The sequence below is a fragment of the Chelonoidis abingdonii genome, chromosome 1, assembly GCF_003597395.2.
Source record: "Chelonoidis abingdonii isolate Lonesome George chromosome 1, CheloAbing_2.0, whole genome shotgun sequence".
Taxonomy (NCBI): Eukaryota; Metazoa; Chordata; order Testudines; family Testudinidae; genus Chelonoidis; species Chelonoidis abingdonii.
In genome coordinates, this window is record NC_133769.1 from 264289952 (window position 1) to 264311509 (window position 21558).

At 42.3% G+C, this 21558-nt stretch overlaps 1 protein-coding gene across 5 annotated transcripts; it reads left to right on the forward strand.

Moving 5' to 3' along the window:
* The first annotated feature begins 12906 nt into the window (after positions 1 to 12906).
* On the forward strand, positions 12907 to 21167 carry LIG4 (DNA ligase 4). 5 transcript variants are annotated; one of them, XM_032794328.2, is made up of 3 exons: positions 12960 to 13028; positions 13912 to 14038; positions 17227 to 21167. In XM_032794328.2, exon 3 carries the CDS (start codon positions 17244 to 17246, stop codon positions 19983 to 19985), a length of 2742 nt encoding a protein of 913 aa, XP_032650219.1. In that variant the 5' UTR covers positions 12960 to 13028; positions 13912 to 14038; positions 17227 to 17243; the 3' UTR covers positions 19986 to 21167. The 5 variants fall into 5 exon arrangements, with proteins under 5 accessions (XP_032650218.1, XP_032650219.1, XP_032650222.1 ...); XM_032794331.2 differs by having other exon boundaries at positions 13912 to 13983; XM_032794332.2 differs by having other exon boundaries at positions 13912 to 13957.
* Positions 21168 to 21558: the final 391 nt, after the last annotated feature.

The following is a 21558-nucleotide window of genomic DNA, read 5'->3' on the forward strand; positions in this document are numbered from 1 at the left end:
AGCTACAGTGGAACCGTTTATCTGAACCAAACCAGGGCTGTGAGCCCCAGGCAGCAGAGCTCAGGCTTCAGCTGACAGTGAGAGCTCTGCTTGCCTGGGGCTGAAGCTCTTTGCCCATTTGCCAGATCATCCACATTTTTTATTATCTCATCTGGCCCCAGTGCCAATTAGATCAGAAAAATAGAGTTCCAATGTACAGCAATAAAAAGACTCTGTTCAACAGATACCCCTCTCTCTCTCTCTCTCTCTATTATATATATAGTGGCTAGAAAAACTAAAGTTCAGTATTTCATTTTAATTGCGGGAAAAAGCGGATTTTTGTGGGGGTTTTTAAGTCAGAGAATTTTGGTTTTATCATCATGGAAAACTAGGATCTCTGATAATCAGTGAGAAGAGTAAAATAAGCTTTTTAACTCCTAGGAGAATTCTCTTTTGTTTTTATCTGAATACTACTTAGTACTAATAATCCCCTCAAATACAGTGGCTGATAGCAACTTTATTCCCATCCAAATTGCAGAACAAAGCATGGGCACAGATGGTGATTTGATCAGTTTGTAAAATTGCTTCCTAGGCATTAGCTCTAGGATACAGAAACAAAAACGATATCACTCTTACTTCCATACCCGTGGCAAGTGTCTTCAGTCTTTGACAAGTTATACAGAAATAGTTTCACAGACCAACTTCCCCAATCCCTTGCAAATGCCTTGCTGCAACTATAGCCCTTAGTTACCTAAAAAGTGTTATAGCTGGATTAACATGACCAGATGAAATGGTGAATTTCACCATTAGGTAGATGGATGCCTACTACTTGTTCCCCCTTGCCCCCCGCACACACACGCACACCGATTTTGTGCCTATGCTGCTTAATGCCACAGTTATTCAGATTTGGTTTAAGATTTCTGCTACCAGCTTTCTAGCCATATTTCCTCCTGATTCATTTGTTACAGGCCACCAAGTGGGAAAGGTATTTAGCAGTAGTTGTATCATCATCCAGGCTACTGAGAGGTCAGTTGTTTATACCTCGTGATCAGCAGAAACAATAATGGTTCAGGAGAAGGTCAGGATGCCAAAGCAAGTTCATGCCCCAATGAGAAAAGTACACCCAGAGATCAAAATGAGAGACGCAGTCGTCAGTCCATGACATGGGAGTAAACTCTCTCTCCAACTACTGATCCCAATATATAAACCAGATCCAGAACATAGCCCACTATATGCATCGAGACAGATGCCAATTAGAAGAGTTATAGTAATAATGAGAAGTGGACTTAACCCCTAAAGAGTTCTTATCTAATTACTAAAGACGTCTAAGAAAGTCAGTCTGAGTGACTGTTGGCTCCAGATGGGATCCTGTTATGCTGCAAAGGTGATCATACATCAACAACATAACATGCTAGCTCCAACCTGAGGTTCATGCACTAAACAATCTTGGCTTTTGGACAGGATATCATCCTTAGATATCACTGCATTCACTGAATTTCTCTCTCTAGACCACTCTAGTTTTATTCGTTTTTCCATGTGTGTTTATTCTTATTTCTAGCCTGAGTTAATCTGAAAATTTGAAAATGGAATTCACACTGGGCAGCCACTGAATCACAATACAAGAAAATAGAACCACAAGAGTACGTACAGAAAAATGTTAAGCACGCTGACTGAAAGACCTGACTGAAAATACCCATGGTTTGGTCTTCAAGTGCCAAGAACTGCAGGGATAATGAAAAAGCAGATGACTATGGCATGGCAGAAAAGCTGTGCTTTTATTCTGTGAGGAAGACGACAAATGATTGCCCTTGAAATAAGAAGGAAAGGGACACCAAAGACTTTTTTGATATAAGCCATTCACTGGTGAGGGAAATACCTGTGATCCAGTGCATGAGGCTACCATTATTACTAACATGATCAGAAAAAAAACACAAAGAGAAACTGTCACAGCATAGAGCAAAATCTCAAGAACCTCTGGAAATCATAAGAACGCTTGAATAAACAACATCAGACACCATACTGTTGCTGTCACTAGGCATAAATCTAGGCCTCAGTGAAACAAAGCTCCTTCATGTTGAACTCTACTTGATCTAGAAAGCTAGCAGCTGTGAAATTAAATGTGTAACAGTAAGTTATCAGGTGCAGCACAGCTAAAACCGGTCTAAAGCAGTAGTGATAAGGCATGTGCACTTTAGCAGAAGGACAAGATAACTTGCAGAAGGAAAACTTTCTAACGAGCTGCCGCGGCCAAGATTACTTAATGCACCTGCGCTTACGTAACTGCTACAGGGGGAGAAAGGAGGGGGGGGGAAGAAAGAGAAAAAAAACTTATAAAAAGGGAAAAGCCGCTTGTATTAGGTGTGCTGGATCTGAGGCATGCTAAGTCTCCCAGCACCGCTTTGAGAATTCCACCTGTTGTGTATCGCACTTCGCACTCCAGGCAACGAACGCCACTGTTCTTGCCTCAGAACGCTCTGTTCGCAACAATACTCCTACTGAAGACTGAGCATTCAAGTGAAACTTTACAGGAGGCAGCAACCTCTATTTCAATTCTGCATGCCTTTATTGGAGAAAAAGCTTTGAAGGCCATCCAAAGGCTGCCGTATCCACGGAGCTTCTCGGTATGCTGTTATTAAACCTGCATAAAGACCTTTGTACAAATTAAAGTGAGTTAAGCAAAGCCAATCTACTCTCCCACTAAAAGCAAGAAAATTAAATGCTAAGTACTTCTAAAAATAGACTTGCAGTGCTAAATCTTTACAGACTGAAAACAATATTACTTTGTTTAATCTGACAATAAGCGGGGGGGGGGGGCGGAGGCAGGAGAGAACAGGACCATAACCATCTCTTTGCCACATCAGCTACGCAGATATATACCTCCATCTGTTCCTGAGTATCGTCATCAACATTGTGTCAGCTGGCTGCACGTATTCTTTCCCCAGAGTTTCTGAAACTTCCCCCGAGTTACCACACTGTTCATTATGGTCTCACATTATAGCCAGCAGAATCATAAATGATAGGGTGAGAAGGGACCTCAGAGGTCATCTGCCAACGCCCCCTCAAGCAGGACAAGCAAACAAATCATCCCACCGCTTTCAAAGCTGGGCCTTAAAAGCCTCTAAAGATGAGATCCACCTACCTCCTAGTAATCACTTTCAGGCTACCTAATATCCAACCTAGACCTTTCCCACTGCAACTTGAAACCATTGCTCCTTGTTGTGTCATCTGCCACCACTGAGAACAGCCTAGCTCCATCCTCTTTGGAACCCCCCTTCAGGTAGTTGAAAGCAGCTATCAAATCCCGCCTCATTCTTCTCTTCTGCAGACTAAATAATCCGAGTTCCCTCAGCCTCTCCTCATAACTCATGTGCTCCAGCCCCCTAATCATTTTCATTGCCCTCTGCTGGACTCTTTCCAATTTTTCCACATCCTTGTAGTGTGGGGCCCAAAACTGGACACCATACTCCAGATGAGGCTTCACCAATGCTGAATAGAGGAGAATGATCACATCCCTCAATCTGCTGGCAATGTCCCATCCTATACAGCCCAAAATGCTGTTAGCCTTTTTGGCAACAAGGGCACACTGTTGACTCGTACCCAGCTTCTTGTCCACTGTGACCCCTAGGTCCTTTTCTGCAGAACTACTGCCTAGCCACTCAATCCCTAGTCTGTAGCAGTACATGGGATTCTTCCGTTTTAAGTTCAGGACTCCGCACTTGCCCTTGTTGAACCTCATCAGATTTCTTTTGGCCCAATCCTCCAATTTGTCTAGGTCACTTTGGACCCTATCCCTACCCTCTAGCATATATACCTCTCCCCACAGCTTAGTGTCATCCGCGAAACTGCTGTGGGTGCAATACATCCCATCACCCAGATCATTAACGAAGATGTTGAACAAAACCGACCCCAGGACCGACCCCTGGGGCACTCCGCTTGATAGCGGCAGTCAACTGGACATCGAGCCGTTGATTACTACCCAACAATCCCGATGATTTAGCCAGCTTTCTTTCCACCTTATAATCCATTCTTCCAATCCATACTTCTTTAACTTGCTGGAAGAATACTGTGGGAGACCATATCAAAAGCTTTGCTAAAATCAAAGTATATCATGTCCACTGCTTTCCCCATATCCACAGTGCCAGTTATCTCAGAAGTCTGAAGGAGATTGGATAGAAGAGCAGTTGCAGACCCTCCATAATATTAGCACCACAAGAGCAGAGGTGGAAGAGATGTCATTAAATTGGTACCCAAAGAATCCAAATGAAAGAGTCCCATAGGATTTTTAATTTTCCTTCTCTCCCCCAAAACCATTTGAAAGAGTGTATACATGTGGGGTAATGAAGGTTCTTTTTCTGAGCAAAATTGAAATTAAACCCCTGTAAGAGACCATGTAAGCTGATACGAACATAAAATCATTTTAAAGAAAGCTACAAATAACATTTTCTTCAGAGAGCAGTACTGCCATCAAGCTGTAAAATGCCTTACTACAATACACACACACACACACTCTAATCTGATCTGGACAATGGAAGAAAAAACAGGCAAAGATGGATTTCAGAGAAAGAGAAACCTACAAATCAGGAGCATCACTTGCTATGGTGCAAAGCGGGCAGTTGTCCCCCACTGACTTTGGACACGCTTAAGCAATAATTGCCTAGCTTTTTTCATTTGTGATGCTATTTGGAACACAAAATGTTCTATTTACTGACACAACTTTTCGTACCCTTTGAAGTGGTACCTCTGCTACAAATCATGGTGCTCTTAGAATAAAATGGCAAATGCATCTCTGGGAAAGCCACACATTTTGAAATCCATGTTAATTTTGTTTTTGTAAGATAATGGTCATGCTGTCAACACTTAGGTATCATTTGAAAGCAAGGAATTTCACACAGAACCATGAGATACAATATAAATATATTGTGACTAAGGTTTTATATTGTTGATATTTGAAGAATAAAAGTACACATCTATCTTTGATGTATAAATACTCAAAACTAAACTATGATTTAAAAAATCACAGCAACAAAAATCTCCACCCTGGAAATTAAATTCAGCTAGAAATAGAAAATATATTTTGCACTGTTAAACAACTGCTAGCTGAGAGTAGAGCAAAACCTTATGGACATCCAACATTGAGTTCTCAAGATGTTTAAAACCAACTTCAATATGAGAAACACTTATATCAAAAGTTTCTCTCATTGAAATATAACATAGCTCAGAATACAACTACAACTGCTAGTTATATAAAAAGCAAAGAAGGCTTAGAACTTCTCTACCTTTGACTATTTAGCTCTTAGAGTGATTTTAAAATCAGTTAAAAAGTTTCTTGTTCAAAGAAATTTAAACATTCAAACAATATTATATAAAAGAAGCCAAATAAATCCCACTTCTCTTATGCTAATAGACCATCTGACGCCAAGGAGGCTACCCTTCTGAAAAGCAGAAGAATTTGGCCCCAAATTCCAAGTTTTTGGAGGGTAAAAGCAACTCTACATTTTAAGATTTTTTTTTAAATGTAGTGCTTTAGTATTGGCCTTCTTTAATTGCTAGTGTATTAGCTAAGAGTTGGACTAAACTGCTATGCCCATGGGCCTGATCCGCCAAGATGCTGAGTGGCCTCAAGTTTAATGTTGCTTTTCCTGTTGCCATATGAGAGAGCCTAATGAAATTCATGCTGAACACCTGCAAATCTCATTTTGCAGGATTGAGACCATTTTTCTCTCTCTTTTCAGATTTATATTTTAATGATTTTTCAAATAGTACTATATTAACATTAAGATGAAGTACGTCAAGTGTCAAAAAAATTCCCCAAACATAATTAACATTCTGAGACTGGTTTTTAAATCAGTTTACAGTAAAATGTCTTAAGACCCAAGATAATTCAATGTTGAACAAGAGCACACTTGCTGCAGTTTTCCTGAGAGTTTTTAAAGTAACTGAATGCCACCAGGGCCAGCTCTAGCATTTCTGCCTCCCCAAGCAGCAAAAAAAAGAGCCATGTTCGCGACTGGCAGCAGCTCTACCGCCGCTTCTTCTACTGCGGGAATTTGGCGGCAGATCCTTCACTCCGAGAGGAAGTGACGGCCCCACTGCTGAATTGCCGCCGAACTGCCACATGTGCCGCCCCTCTCTTTACTGGCCGCCCCAGGCACCTGCTTGCTACGCTGGTGCCTGGAGCCGGCCCTGAATGCCACATATGAATTCTTTCTCAGGCCTGTGACTTTTCTACATCCGGGCCTTTACATTCTCTCTGCCAAATATGACAATTTTGCCGGGCCTACACTCAGAGCATGGGAAAGCTGGGTGGAATGCATATTTTAAACACGTTATGAGCTGTTAAGTAATTATAGAAAGTGCACTAGTATCACAGCTAGACCTCATTAATTCAGTGTGAACCCTAAAAAGATTCAAAGACCAGCTACTAAATTACACGCCAAAAAGCTCATTAATTCACCCCACAGCAAAAACATGTCCTAAACCCCCTCTACTATTCTTACATTTATTTACATTTTGAGAGAGAGGGAAGACTATCACACCTTAACTCCAGTGACAGGCAGAATAAAAACAACATGCAATAATTATCTTGTTAACTTTACATTATATATAACCCTTGAAGACATAAAGCCCAATTCAGATTTCAAGTCTCAATTTCTGTTCCATCATACTCAGGGATCCCACAAAAATACTTTAAACCAGGCTTGGGTGATAGTCGAGAGGACAAAGCAAGGTTTATGAAAACAAAATAAACCTTGAAAATTATGCTTTACACCATCTCATTTTCTGAAGATAATTATTTTTATTATGAGGCTATCTGCATGGGGAAATTTACCAAAAAAATTCTAACTGCTAGTCTTTGCAAGTAAAAGCAAATATGCCGTACCTAAAAGTAATCAAACTCCTGTACAGCTGTTCATTTTTTTCAGTCAACATGTCAAAAGCCTCCCTCACCGTTTGTATTTATATCATGGATACTAATAGGGGAATTCTGCTTCACAGGGCTTGCTCATAATTCATGTGCCACACACAATTTTTATCCCCCTGCAGAAAATAACTTCTGCCAAAAAGCAGCTGCAGTTATGCCTTTTACCCACTAGGGGTCACTGTGGCACCAAACACAGCAGCCACTCCAGGGCCCTAGCCAGCTGTGATAGGAAGGAAAAGAGGCTGCCTTCCTGGCAGCACAGCGCCCTGCCAGTGGGGCCAAGTCAGAAGACCAAGTATATAGGGTGGGAGGGGGCAAACAAACAGCGTGGGGCACATTGGGATCTGGGGAGTGGGGGTCACAGCCTGGGCTTAATAAGGGTTAGTGGAGAAGGACAGACTGGGGAAGAGGCTGAATGGGAATGGAAGTGCAGGGCTAGATGGGGACGGGGGAGGGACTGCAGGGCCAGATGGGGGTGGCTGAGGACACAGGGACACATGGGGAAGGGGTGGCTGAATGGGGGCACAGGAACATATGGGTGTGATAGGTTACCCCTTGGGGTGCCACCTGGAACTGGGATACCATTAAGCCCCCCTCACCCACCAACCTGGACTCACTTTATGCTGTACTGGCGTGACCTGCCTGCCGAGCCTTCTCCCAGGCTCCAGCCTACACTTTCACCAACACACATACAGGTAGGGACAAACACACACACAGCTGCAGTTGCATGCAGATGCTGTGATCAGCTCTGCATAGGAAGGCTTTAGCTAAGGAACTTCTCAGCTACTCAGGCACATACACACTCACCCCTCTGGCATGTAAACCCAAAATTATACTGTCTTGCGCTGCACAGAGAACTGTACAGCGTAAGCTCATGAAAGTCACCCCCTCCCTCAATGTGGAGAAGAAATATTCAACAACTTTCTGCCCTGAGTTATGACTCCCATACACTGGCTTTTAGACAAAGCAAAAACAAGTTGATTAACTATAAAAGACAGATTTTAAGTGATTACAAGGGATAGCAAAAAGATCAAAGCAGATTATCTAGCAAATAAACAAAACATGCAAACTGAGCTTAATATACTAAAGAGATTGAATATGAACAGCAGATCCTCATCCTAAACCATGATACCAGCAGGCAGCAGATTCTTAAAGGGCAAGCTGCACTAATTTACAGTTTAAAATCTCCAGGTGTTCCATTCACAGGCTAAAAATCTCTTTAGCTGGGATCCAACACTTCCCCTCAGTTCAGTGTCTCTGTTCTGTGGTGTTTCCAAGAGTCTTTTTGGGTGGGGAGTCAGTAAAGAACCATGATGATGTCACGTCTCTGCCTTAAATAGCTTTTGCATATGGTGGGAACCCTTTGTCTCAAAGCTTGGTTCCCATGCCAGACAGTGGAAAAACACTGGTATCCCAAGATGGAATCCAGCACCAGGTGACCTGATCACATGTCCCTGTAGGGTCACAGCAGCCATAACTTGGACGCTGTTTGTAGGGTCCTCAGGTGGGAGATAAGTTTATTTTAAGGCCTATTGTTTTCTCCTAATGGCATATTAATCTGAATTGGCCCTACCCAGCCAGCCATCTAGACTGACAGTGTTTTGTCTAGTGGGCATTCCCCAAATGTAAACACATTTGTAATACAGATATATAGTCAATATTAGTAAAATCGGATACAAAACTGATACATGCATACAAATAGGATAATCAATCATAACCTCTCCCACATGAACTATCTTGAATAAAATAGATCAGAATTAGGCCATTATCATATCATAATATCTCTATGAAGAATATGGGGTGCAGTGTCACAATGGGGACAGGGAAGGGGGTATAGAGACACATGGGCAAAGGACATAAATTCACACCATGTAGAGGCTATGCATAGAAGTTTATTACACACAGCGCTGGCAAAGTGTTACCTTGCTTACTAGGCTTAGAGACACTGTTAATTGATTACAATAGAATATATGGATTTTTCATAAGCAGGGAAAAGTGACAGGGAAGGTAGTTTCACATCCTGGGATAGATTTAGCCGCAAGACAAGACAGCACATTAGCCAATGGTTAACAGGTTACATAATGTCTTCGCCCATGGTCTTAAGTTAGCAAGTTAACATTTAATTAATACTTCAATAAAATGTTATTAGTATAAAATATATATGTTGAATTTTGATTTGGGGTTTATAGGAATGGAGCAACTCCTTTGATTGTTCAACAGATACATTTCTAGGGGTTAAAGAAAAGAAACAGGGAAAGTATACAGCAATAAAGATTGTCTCCTTTATGTCTTAAGGCAGGTACTGGTCCCTGGGAAAGGGAGGGTGCCATATTTTATACTGACGTGCCAACTTTTTATAAACTCAAAGTTGGATCTGTGGAAAGAATGTCTCCCTACAGAAGAAACTATCACAATAGGAACAGGGATTCTTTGTTTAATTTGCAAGTTTTTAGTTGCAATTATTTAGTTCTTAGCTTTAACATCTGGCAATCTACTGACTGGTCTTATTTTAGCAAAACAAGATTATTTGTTTACCCCAGATTTTTCTTAGCTGATTACTATTTGCTAGGCCTTTGTTTTTTTGACCATACTCTGGACTTTGGGTTTGGAACAGAGCCAGCACAATTCATATACCTGGTTGTTATATAAAATGCACATGGATTTTAACCCTTCAATGGGGATTGGGAGGGAGCTGGCTGTGGGGGTGCAGGGACACACGGGGGTGACTGAGTACAGAGCCACATGAGGGTGGGAGAGTGGGTGTCTGAGTAGGGGTTGAGGGACACAGGGGAGAAGGGGTGCAAGAACACATGGGAACAGGGGCAGATGTGCCTGACTGAATGGGAAAGGCTAGGGGTACACCAGGATCTGCATGGGGGAGGCTCCCTAACAATCCCTCTCTGCCCTCCAAGAAATCTGTTCCTTATTTCTCCCCGCCATATCCAACAACCCTCCAGGTTCCCTCCCAGGCTCCTTCCCTCTCCCTCAGCCTCTCCGTTATCCTTGACTTCCCCATCAGTGACTCTGCACTGTTTCTCAGGGGGCACAAGATACAGTTCTGTATTGTAGTTTAAATGAATTATTCAAAGTTCTATACTTATATGCTGAGTAAGTAATCTGTCAAAAAAAAATTTCCTCAATATTTTATCTTCTGTATTGTCACAGACATACTTGCTGACAGGTATTTTGAAATAAATGACCAAGAATAATTGAAACTGGTATGATTATACTGTATTATTTTGATAATTAAAATATGCAGAATTTTAAAATATTGTATGCAGAATTTTTAATTTTTTGGCACAAAATTCCCCGAGGATTAATCATGGAGCCAAACAGTAATTTCCTTCAGTGTCTTCCAGACTAACAACATTCCCTTTCAAATACTAAATTTCAGCTAACCAATATTTCTTCTTTTCCCCAAATATGACAAATAGTCAATATTATCTTTAAGTACAAGACATCCATTTATAGTGTTTTCTATCTGTAAATGTGAGTGCCCTATGAAAGAAGATAAGTATTTTCCTCATTTTACAGATGTGAAAGCTAGGAAGCAGAGGAATAAGGTGACTTGTTCAAGGGTGACTGTATGGGTTACTGGAAGAGCTAAGATGACAACTCCTGACTCGTGGGCCAGCAGATAAGAAACTGAATTTATATTGTCTACATGTGCCTCCTTCCCACTCCTGGATAAAATACTAGCCCTTTATAACCACTAAAAGTGGTTGCTTGTCATGGCCAAAAAAATCCAAATGATTTTAGTTAAAGAGAGAAGTCATGGTCCACAATGTTTCAAGTAACAGTGCACTGTTTCTCTTGGAAAACTATGATGAGAGTCAAATGTTTTAGTTTATCAAAAAATTCTTAAAACAATTTAATATTTGAAATTTTTACACTACACACACATTCTATTACATTGGCCAAAACAGAGCCTGGGGTACCAAGAACAATGAAACAAGTATCTAAAATTCACTTTTTTGTTATGGAAATCTCAGTTCTGACTGACATGCAGACCTCAAAATCAGTAATCCTTAATGAGCATTACTAACATTTTCACAAAGATTTTGTTTTGAGTTTCCTGAAGCCAACTGTTCTTGACTAGCAGTAAGTAGCAATATCTAAGAGTTTAGTAATGTAAATAGAAAATATGTATGAGATATTGGGTACCTGCAAGACAGTCACAAAGGCAACTTAATTGGCTGGTTGGACATACTCCTGGCAAAGAAGAGTACCAAGATGGCATAGTGTCAGTTCTACACTACCTCCATCCTAATGCCAGCCTAGGGGGTGATGCTGGCTGAAAGAGAACTTGAGCCCTTTTTGCTATTATAGACCCGTGGGAGCTATTACAGCCTGCACAATTTAGAGCAGTCTGAGACCACTCTCCATTGCTTCTCAGACCTGGACTGGTACCTGACAGTCACATACATCACTCATAGCCACCTTTGCAGTGACATATCCGACAAGCTGCACTGGACACTGAAACCAAGATCTGGCTAGCCAGGTATTAGGATTCTAAACAAACATTTATTTTTGAGATCAATGAGTTTTGCGAGCTTTGTAATTTTAAGTTATTAAAAAAGGATGATTTCTCTCTGATTATTTGGGAAGATTTTAAGAGGCATGCAGTAAACATTGGTGGTCCTAAAGATTAGACCTACTTACTTTACTCCTGCAAGTTAGTTTCTTAACACTCTTGCTCTACCCATCAACCTCAATTCTTGCATGCCAGAAAGTTCTAAAAGCTTATAAAATACTATTTGGTTTCACTGAAGAGGAGAAAATCCCAAGACATCTGAAACTTTTAACAAATTACTTACTATAAAATGTATATAGCCTCTAGTAATTAGTGTATTGGATAGTTTATTAAAATTAAGCTGTACAATAAATGTGAGGATCTTGTGGAAATCAGCTACCTTAATGCATAAGTGAAAAGAAATAATTTAAGAATATTTAAGCACAGATGACTATCCAACTGTTTAGAGAAACAGGTTATTGACTAAACTGAGCTACACATCTAACCTTTGATTACTTAATTTATCAAGCTTAGATTATTCATTATTATTCGATCGATTTAATACATCCGGAAAAAGCATTTTGTGTCCCGCTGCTTTTCCTCCTCTGCCGTGCCGTGCTCTCCTCACGCACACGCTTTGTCTACACGCTTCCTCCTCCTGGTCACTCGTGTTCACTGCGAGTTTCCGCTCCAGTCCCCGCACAGAGCGTGGAGTTATCTGGCGACTCCGTATCATTCTGGCCCAGGAAAAATATTCCCGACCGAGCCTCACGTGGTCTGGAGCAGAACAGGCACCGACCTGCCCTGCGGCCGAGACACGGGGTCGGCGAAGCCTCAGCTACCGACCCAGCGTGGCCGGGGCAGGGTCCGCCCGGGGGAGTCTCGCTGGGCTCCGATCTGCGGGTCTCGGCAGGAGCCCGCCCAGCACCAAGCACGGAACAGCCGCGGGGAGGAGGGGGGGCGACGCCTCCCTCCTCCAGTGACAGGCGCGGGGGAGGGGCCAGGGCAGCCCTGCGATGGCTCCCAGCAGCAGGAAGACGCCCCCGCGGCCCCCGCAGCTCCACGCCGCCCTCGCGCCTCCCCGCGTGTCTCTCACTCACTCAGAGGCGCCGCGCTGCCGGGACCGCTCCTAGGCTGAAATCGGTCTCGGCGGGGCCCCCGCGACTCATTCTCCTCCGCAGCTGGAGCACGCGCCCCCGCCACGCTCGCTCGGGCCAAAGCCGGGACTTCCAACTTCAACCACCACCGCTTCCGGGAACGAAACCACCGCCGCAGCCACTTCCGCTTCCGGGGTCAAAGGCATCATTGTGGCGCCTCCCCCGACCTGATACTAGGACAACGAATTATTGCGTAGGACGGGGGAGGGAGGTAGAACGGGACCAACATGCCTTTCTTCCTGGGACGAACCAACCCACCGGGTGTAAGAGCTAGTCCCGGCCAGGACTGAATCACTGCGCGCGGGGAGGGCCCTCGACCTGGCGTCGTCGGGAAACTCCCCCCCTACATCTTCCGAATGGGCGGGTCCGAGGAACGAGCTTCCGGGGTGGTGCGTGCCCCCCAGTGACGTGTTGTGACGTGTGGTGGGGCAAGAGCCGGGCTCGTTGCCGGTGGCGGGTGAGTTGGGCTGAAGGTGGGGCGGCGGGTCAGGAGGCGTTGGGACCGTTGTGACGCAGGCGCGTTACCCGTAGCGGCCTCTGGGTGTGTAGGTTGCAGCCCCCGCCCCCCCCCCCAGTCCCGTGCCGCCCTCCCATCCCCCGCCAGGACAGGGATTCCCCGCGGCCCCCCTCAGTCCGAGTCTTCCCCTACCGAGAACCCCGCAGCTGAGGGGGGGTGTCCCCACCGCTATGCGAAGTCCGCCGTCACGCCCCCCCCCCCACCGCCATGCAGGGGCTCTGTGTGCACCCGCCTCTCCCCTTCGCCCACTCTTGTCGCCGTTGTAGTATTATCTGTAAATAATTCCGGGTGTCTGTGTTGGGAGCACGAGCAGAGCTGGGCCGGGCGATTGTTGTCCTGGGAAGTGTTCATGATGCCATCACTGGTGGTTTGCTGGGCAGACAACTTTTAAAAGTGATTGAAGCCCTGGCTATGCTAAAAACAAGAAGGCGGTGGGTGCTGTATGTCCCTGATTTCTCCCCAAATCAAGAGGCGTCTGGTCACTTATGCCTGCAACATTATCCGATGTTTTGAAATTGATGGGATGCAGCATTACCTCACCCACTCAGCTTGATGGCATTTCTGCCTGTCTATGTGTAATATCTTTATGGTTCCAACTTCTGTTGGTGAGAGAGAGAGCTGTTTACTCAGAGCTCTTCTTCAAGTCTATGTAAGCTCAAAAGGTTGTCTCTCAACAACAGACACTAGTCCAGTAAATGATGATCTCTCACCCACTTTGTCTCTCTAATGTTTTGGTACCAACACAGCTGTAACAACACTGTATACATCAAGCGAAATGTAAGACCTTGCAAGCTTGGCTAATTATTATTAATTTGTATTGCAGTGGATTGGGTCCCAAAGTACCAAGTGCTGGACACACAACGCAGAAGGTCGTTCTTGTCCAAAGATTCTCAGGGTATGTCCACACAACAGATTAAGCCTGGGTCTGAGCCTGGGTTCAAGAAAAACCTGTGTGTCCACACTGCAGTTGTGCTAAACTAGAGCTCAGGCCCAGGACCTTTCAGGGTAGGAGAGTCTAAGCCCATGTTAAGCCGGGACCTAGGGTCCCTACTGGTCTCCTATGTACATGTGGCCCTGGCTTGGCTCACATCTCAGGAGTCCTTCAGATGTATCTCGTGGTTCCTGACAGCAGAGTGGCTCTGCTATGCAGCAGGCCAGAATCAACATTAATGCCTGGCCAAGTCCGCTGTCCCTTCCTGCTCTTCCCTCCATCTCCTGTTCGCTGCTGTGTGGAACTTGCCCAGAGCAGGGAGCAAAGTTTCAAAGTGAGAGTCAGCTTCCAGGATGTTGGGGCTCATCCCTCCCTGTGCCAGGCTGAGTCAGGAGCTCTACTGCTTTCCCTCCCTTGCAGGGCAGTGGTTAGTCCCTGCTCTACTCTCTGGCCCTTGCTCCAGTGTTCCCCCAGCCTTCCCTGGGGCTGGAGGGTGTGTGCGCACCCAGGTTGTGTGCACTTTCAGGACTGTGAGTGGGTGCCAGCCCCCAAATTTGCCTGCAGTGGTGCCTGCGGCTCCGGCTCCTCGCTGAAGCATGGAACTTGCCCGAAGCAAGGAGCAAAATTTGACAAAGGAGAGGTAGCTCTTAGCTGCTGGAATGTTGGGGGTCATCCTATTCTGAGCTGCTCTGAGCCAGGAGGTTTACCACTCCCTATCCCTGCAGGGCAGCACTTGATCCCTGTTCTTCTGCTTTTTGGCCCTTGCGCCCAGGCTTCCCTTGCCCTCCCTGGGGCTGTGTGTGCAGTAGGGTGACCAGATGTCCCGATTTTATAGGGACAGCCCCAATTTTTTGGGTCTTTTTCTTATATACGCTCCTATTATCCTCTCCCACCACACACACACACACACTCACTCACTCACTCACTCACTCACTCACTCACTCACTCTCCCTCCTGGTTTTTCACATTTTCTGTCTGATCACCCTAGTGTGCAGGGACACTCAGGCTGTATATGCTGTCAGTGCATACAGCCTGGGTGGTGAGTGGGAAACAGCCCCAAAATTTCCCTGCAACCTCCTAGGGTACAGAGGGGGCAGGGATAAGGGATCCTCACAGAATGCTGGAGAACACTGCACCCCAAGCCCGGGGGATGCACTTAACTGTTCCGCAATCAGCAGCAGCCAGGGATGTCATTTTCCTCTGATACCTTCATTTTATGTCAGACTTCAAAACAAAAAGGAATGAATGAACAAATAAACACATCTTCATTGAACATCCAGTTTTAAAAATTAAGAATTGCAAAGTTTAAGTTTAATAGTTGACAGGCCTGGAGACTGATGTCCTAATTATACTCAGAACAGGTGCTCGTGGGGATTTTCATGCCACTGTGACTCAGCCTAGAGCTATAGAGCCCAATTCTCAGATTAGATGATAGTTCAGTATAAAGCCTTCTCAAACTGCAGTCGGTCTACTGACACAGCCACCAAAGGAGCTAAATATGTGGTTTGTGTACTCATGCTCCTTGTGGCCATGAGTCCCATCAATAGCACCACCCGCAGTTAGGAAACAGAATGGGCCGTAGAGGTTTCCCACAATGCACATGTTCCTAGGGCTAGAGTGTCGATACTGGGGAGTGGGGGCTCTGGATACTATGACTTGGGACTGCGCACTGCAGTGTGGATGCCAGAGCCCTAGGTTGGAGCATGAGTCAGAAAATTCTTAATCTGCAGTTAAAATTAAATGTAGATGCTCAAGCCCCAGGTTCCATGACACAGGTCAGCTGACTCAAGTCCCATTAGCACTAGGCTTGCATTTCTGTGTAGATGTAGCCACAGTGTAAGACCAGAGATAATAAGCATATACATCAAACAGTCTGGGGTGTGTGTATATGTGTGTAGTTGTAATAATGCATGATTGTAGTGCTCGAACTCCCTAACCGCTTGTCCACTAGAAGAAGTAAAGAGTAAAATTTGAATCCTGCTGTTTTTTGTGCTGGAGTCAAAATTACACTCCCCAAATAAAGAACATCTTTAACTGCCATTAGTGTCCCCAAAAAATAACAGAACCCAGCATTTTGACACTGGAAAAATACAGAGTAGGGAGTGGACATGCAGATTTCTGTGTCTCCTTCTCCAAAGTTGTGTTTTAGGTGATGGAATTAGGGGGCTTGGGTGCCAAATTTGGCAGGATGCATCATTTTCTGTTGGGTTATGGGTTTTAGTCATGCCTCAACGTGCTCAGTAGTAACTACCTAAGAACCATCTAATTATGTACTACTAACCTGCACTATATTTAAATCTGTCACAGAGATGCAAGACTGTAATTCATTACTGTCCCTTGAACCATCTGATACCTCAGTTTAATTGAAAATAAGAATGATTAAATGTCCTGGACAGTCCTGTTATATGATGCAATATTTCCTCTCAAGTATGGGAGTCTGGATAGAAGAGAGATGATGGTTTGAGGCTAAGGCTGGGTGGCAGGAGATGTTGGATCAATTTGAAGGTCTGCCACAGACTTTTGTGTGTCCTTGAGTTAATGGGACTTATGTTCCTAAGTGCCTCAGGATATGTCTATACTACAAGTGCAGTGACAGCACAACTGTAAATGCTGCAGTTATGCGCAGTAATGTTGACACTCGCTTTAGTGACAGAAAAGGTTTTTCTATTGCTGTAGGAAATTCTTCCCCTCAAGAGGTGGTAGGTTATCCTAACTATGTTGAACAGATCATGAAATTTTTCATAGCCCTGAGTGATGGAGCTATGTTGACCTATGTTTTAGGTATAGACCAAGCCTTAGTAACTTTTGATAGTGGCCCTTATGCTCCTAAATCACTTAGGCACTTTCAAACATTTTACCTGTAATCTCATGGTGTCTCCGTTCCCCATCAGTAAAAATTGGATAATATTTCCTTTTTCCATCCTTTTAACTGTGTTGTCAGTGTAAAATGTATTCTCTTCAGGGATTTACTGCATTTTTTTTTTTTTTTCAGAGCCTAGCACAGGAGGGCCCTGATTTCAGTTGCGGTTGTGGGGTGGTATTGTAATATAGGTGATGATAATAACGGTAGTTAAACTAAGTGTAGCAATATCTACTGAGTGTTCTATGCAAAAGTAATTTTTAAAAACCTACCTAATTCTTTAGAGAAAGAGGGCAATTTGGTGGTATGTTGTCTTTCACTTGAAATATTTTTGGTTTTTATTATAGTGAAAAAGTGAATCCTGATGTCTTCCTCACCTACTTCACAATCTTCCCCTAAACGAACTGTGGCCTCAGTAGTTCCTTTTGCAGATCTGTGTTCAATTTTAGAACGAATACAGAAATGTAAATCCCGGCCAGAGAAAACCAAGTATTTCAAGGAATTTTTAGATTCATGGAGGAAATTTCATGATGCTCTTCATAAAAAAGAGAAAGATGTCTCAGACTCTTTTTATCCAGCAATGCGACTTATTCTTCCACAATTGGAGAGAGAGAGAATGGCTTATGGAATTAAAGAAACCATGCTTGCTAAGCTCTATATTGAACTGCTCAATTTACCCAAAGAAGGAAAAGATGCCCTAAAACTTTTAAATTATAGAACACCTACTGGCTCCCGTGGAGATACTGGAGACTTTGCAATGATTGCCTATTTTGTACTGAAACCGAGGTGCCCAAAACAAGGCAGACTGACCATACAACAGGTGACTGAGTTCCTGGATTCAGTTGCTAGTAATAATGCTGCCAAAAGGAAGGACCTAGTAAAGAAAAGTCTTCTTCAGTTAATAACTCAGAGCTCAGCACTTGAACAAAAGTGGCTGATCCGGATGATTATAAAGGATCTAAAACTTGGTATTAGTCAGCAAACCATATTTTCCCTTTTCCATCCTGATGCTGCTGAGTTACACAATTTCACAACTGACCTGGAGAAAGTTTGCAGACAACTGCATGACCCTTCTGTATCACTCAGTAATGCCTCCATCATGTTGTTTTCTGCCTTTAAACCTATGCTTGCTGCTATTGCTAATGTCCAGCAAATTGAGAAACAAATGAACTACCGAAGTTTTTACATAGAAACTAAACTAGATGGTGAACGTATGCAGATGCACAAAGATGGAGATGTATACAAGTATTTCTCTCGTAACGGGTTTGATTATACTCAGCAGTTTGGTGCTTCTCCCCTTGAAGGTTCATTAACTCCATTTATTCATAATGTGTTTAAAAATAGTATACAAAACTGCATTCTTGATGGTGAAATGATGGCCTACAATCCCAATACACAAACTTTTATGCAGAAGGGAAACAAATTTGACATAAAAAGAATGGTAGATGATTCTGATCTGCAGACATGCTTTTGTGTGTTTGATGTATTAATGGTTAATGATCAGAAGTTGGGTCATGAGATACTAAGCAAAAGATATGAGATTCTAAATGAGCTGTTTACACCAATAACAGGCAGAATACACATAGTGCATAAAACACAGGCTAGCACCAGGAAAGAAGTAGTTGATGCTCTAAATGAAGCAATAGATAACAGAGAAGAAGGAATCGTGATAAAAGATCCTATGTCCTTTTACAAGCCAGACAAACGTGGGGAAGGGTGGTTAAAAATAAAACCAGAGTATGTCAATGGGCTCGTGGATGAACTAGACCTATTAATTATTGGCGGTTACTGGGGGAAAGGTTTGCGTGGTGGTATGATGTCTCACTTTTTGTGTGCTGTTGCTGAGAGTTCCCCTCCTGGTGAAAAACCATCTGTCTTTTATTCTATTTGTCGTGTTGGTTCTGGTTACACTATGAAGGAGCTATACGATCTTGGTTTGAAATTGGCCAAACACTGGAAGCCTTACCGTAAAAGAGATCCTCCTTGTAATATTTTATGTGGAACTGAGAAGCCTGAAGTCTACATAGAGCCTTGTAACTCAGTCATAGTTCAGATTAAGGCAGCAGAGATTGTTACTAGTGATATGTACAAAACTGATTGCACTTTGCGATTCCCTCGAATTGAGAAAATAAGAGAGGACAAAGAGTGGCATGAATGTATGACTTTGGATTTCTTAGAACAGCTCAGAGGTAAAGCATCAGGGAAGTTAGCATCTAAGCACCTTGATATGGGTGGTGATGAACCACAAGAAAAGAAACGGAAAACTGTACCAAAGATTAAGAAAATAATTGGAATCATGGATCATTTTAAAGCCCCCGATCTTTCCAATGTAAATAAGATTTCTAATATATTTGAAGATGTTGAGTTTTGTGTTATGACTGGAACAGAAAACCATTCAAAATCTGAACTGGAAAGTAAAGTAGCAGAAAGTGGTGGTAATGTGGTGCAAAATCCTGGACCAGACACTTACTGTGTTATTGCAGGAATTGAGAATGTCAGAGTAAAAAATATTATATCTTCCAACAAGCATGATGTTGTGAGAGCAGAGTGGCTTTTACAGTGTTTTAAAACAAAAATGTTCGTACCATGGCAGCCTGCCTTCATGATTCACATGTCTCCAGATACAAAACAACATTTTGCATGTGAGTACGATCGTTATGGTGACAGCTACACAGCAGATACAGATGTGATCCAACTAAAGGAAGTATTCTCAAGAATTAATAATAAGAATGATGAGAAGATGCCTCTGGACATGATTGCTGACTTAGAAGAACGTTATTTGTGGAATAGCTCTCCACTCTGTATGTTCAGGCAAAATACCATTTATCTGGACCTTTATGCTGTTGTTAATGACCCCAGTACCAAGACCCATGGAACAATGCTATCAATTAGAGCTTTGGAGCTCCGTTTTCATGGAGCAAAAATAGTCTCGGAGCTAAAGGAGGGCGTGTCCCATGTAATTATGGGAGAAGATCATACTCATGTGAAAGAGATAAAAGCACTTAGGAGAACATTTGAGAAAAAATTTAAAATCCTATCTGAGCTGTGGGTAACAGATTCAATAAAGGAGGAGAAGTTACAGAATGAAAATCCATACCTAATTTAAAGCAGGTTTTAACTGGAAGTAAAGGTACTGTGATTAACTTGATGGACTCCAGATTTGGTGAGGTCTTCCTGCATGTTTCCAGGTGTATACCTAATCTATGGTTAAAGAGTACCTCTAATTTTTATATATTGGAAAAGGAAAGGTAGCATCTCCTGTGCTGGGGAAGGAGGGAAAGACTTCAGACTACATTACACTGTGGGAGTAAATGTCCAGTGCTAAAGAAATAATTACATGCTTTGTGTTTTACAAAGATCTCCCATACGAGATTGTTTTACTTATAGCTATGAAGATAATCTTATACCACCGACAAAACTTGCCATTATTTAAATGCTGGCTATTTTATACCATTTGATCTTTCTGAGGTGTGAGATTGAACTTTTAAATCAATAATATTTAAAGAGAATATGCTATTCAATAAAGAAATTACAAAAAGCCTCTTAAACCAAAGCATTAACACAGTTAAATGTTTTTATACAGTTCTACATTAATCATTAAATAGTGATAGTACTATATAAATTTTAACATTCTGAAGTAGATATTTAACACGTTTGAAAGCTTTCGGAATCTGCTGTGTGTAAATTTAGAGAAAATGAGTTTCATGCATTTTAAGAATATTTTTTTCAATTGTTTAGAACAGATCTCTAGAACTTTCATTAAGTGTTAAACATAACATCAATCATAATTGTATAGTCATAACTACAATTTTTAAAAAAAATTTGTATATACTCTAAAAGCTGTGAAATTTATCATCCCTTCATTGTATCACAACTGTAATTATTTTTGTACTTAACATGAATAGGGGTTGCAAACTGGGTCCTTTAAGTAACACTTCATTTTCAATAAGACTCCTTGTATAAGTGCTACTGTGTGAGTAGACGTAGGCCTGGATCCAAAGATTTAGTTGAAGGGTGAATAAAATATCAAAGTGACTTGTATATTGAAAATATGCACATATTTAAAAACTTGAGTGACATCTTGGCTCCATAGAAGTCAAAGTCAAATTGCCTATTGACCTCAACGAAGTTAGGATTTCTACCCTGATTTCAGCTTACCTTTCTATAAGTGATGATATATGAGTTACTTTAAGGTATTCAGTAATGTATAGCATTTTATTTCCCAAAACAGTTTAGTTTTAATCAAGACTTTGTATTGAATGATTGAAATAAAGATCGATATTTTTTTATTCCAGTCTGAAATGTTATTGTAATGGAAAAATATTTCTCTAATGGAGGGAAAAAATACATGAACCTTTACTGGCTGATCCTGCCCTATTAACGTAAATAAGACTTTAGCCATTAACTTCGATGGAATCATGATCAGGTGCCACATAACAGTATTTGACCATGGATTTTTTCAAGAACAGTTACATAAATAATTAGGAACATTATATCAAAAACCAAAGAGGAAGAAAGTAAGTTTCTCATTTTCTTGCTTCCTTTTTATTAGTATAAATATGATGGGCTAACTTTATTTAAAAAACTAAATTAACGAAAGAATAATTTGTAAACATAAGAAAAAATGTGTTTATAATGTAGTTTACTGGGTTGGGAATGGCAAACCACAGCCACAGGGA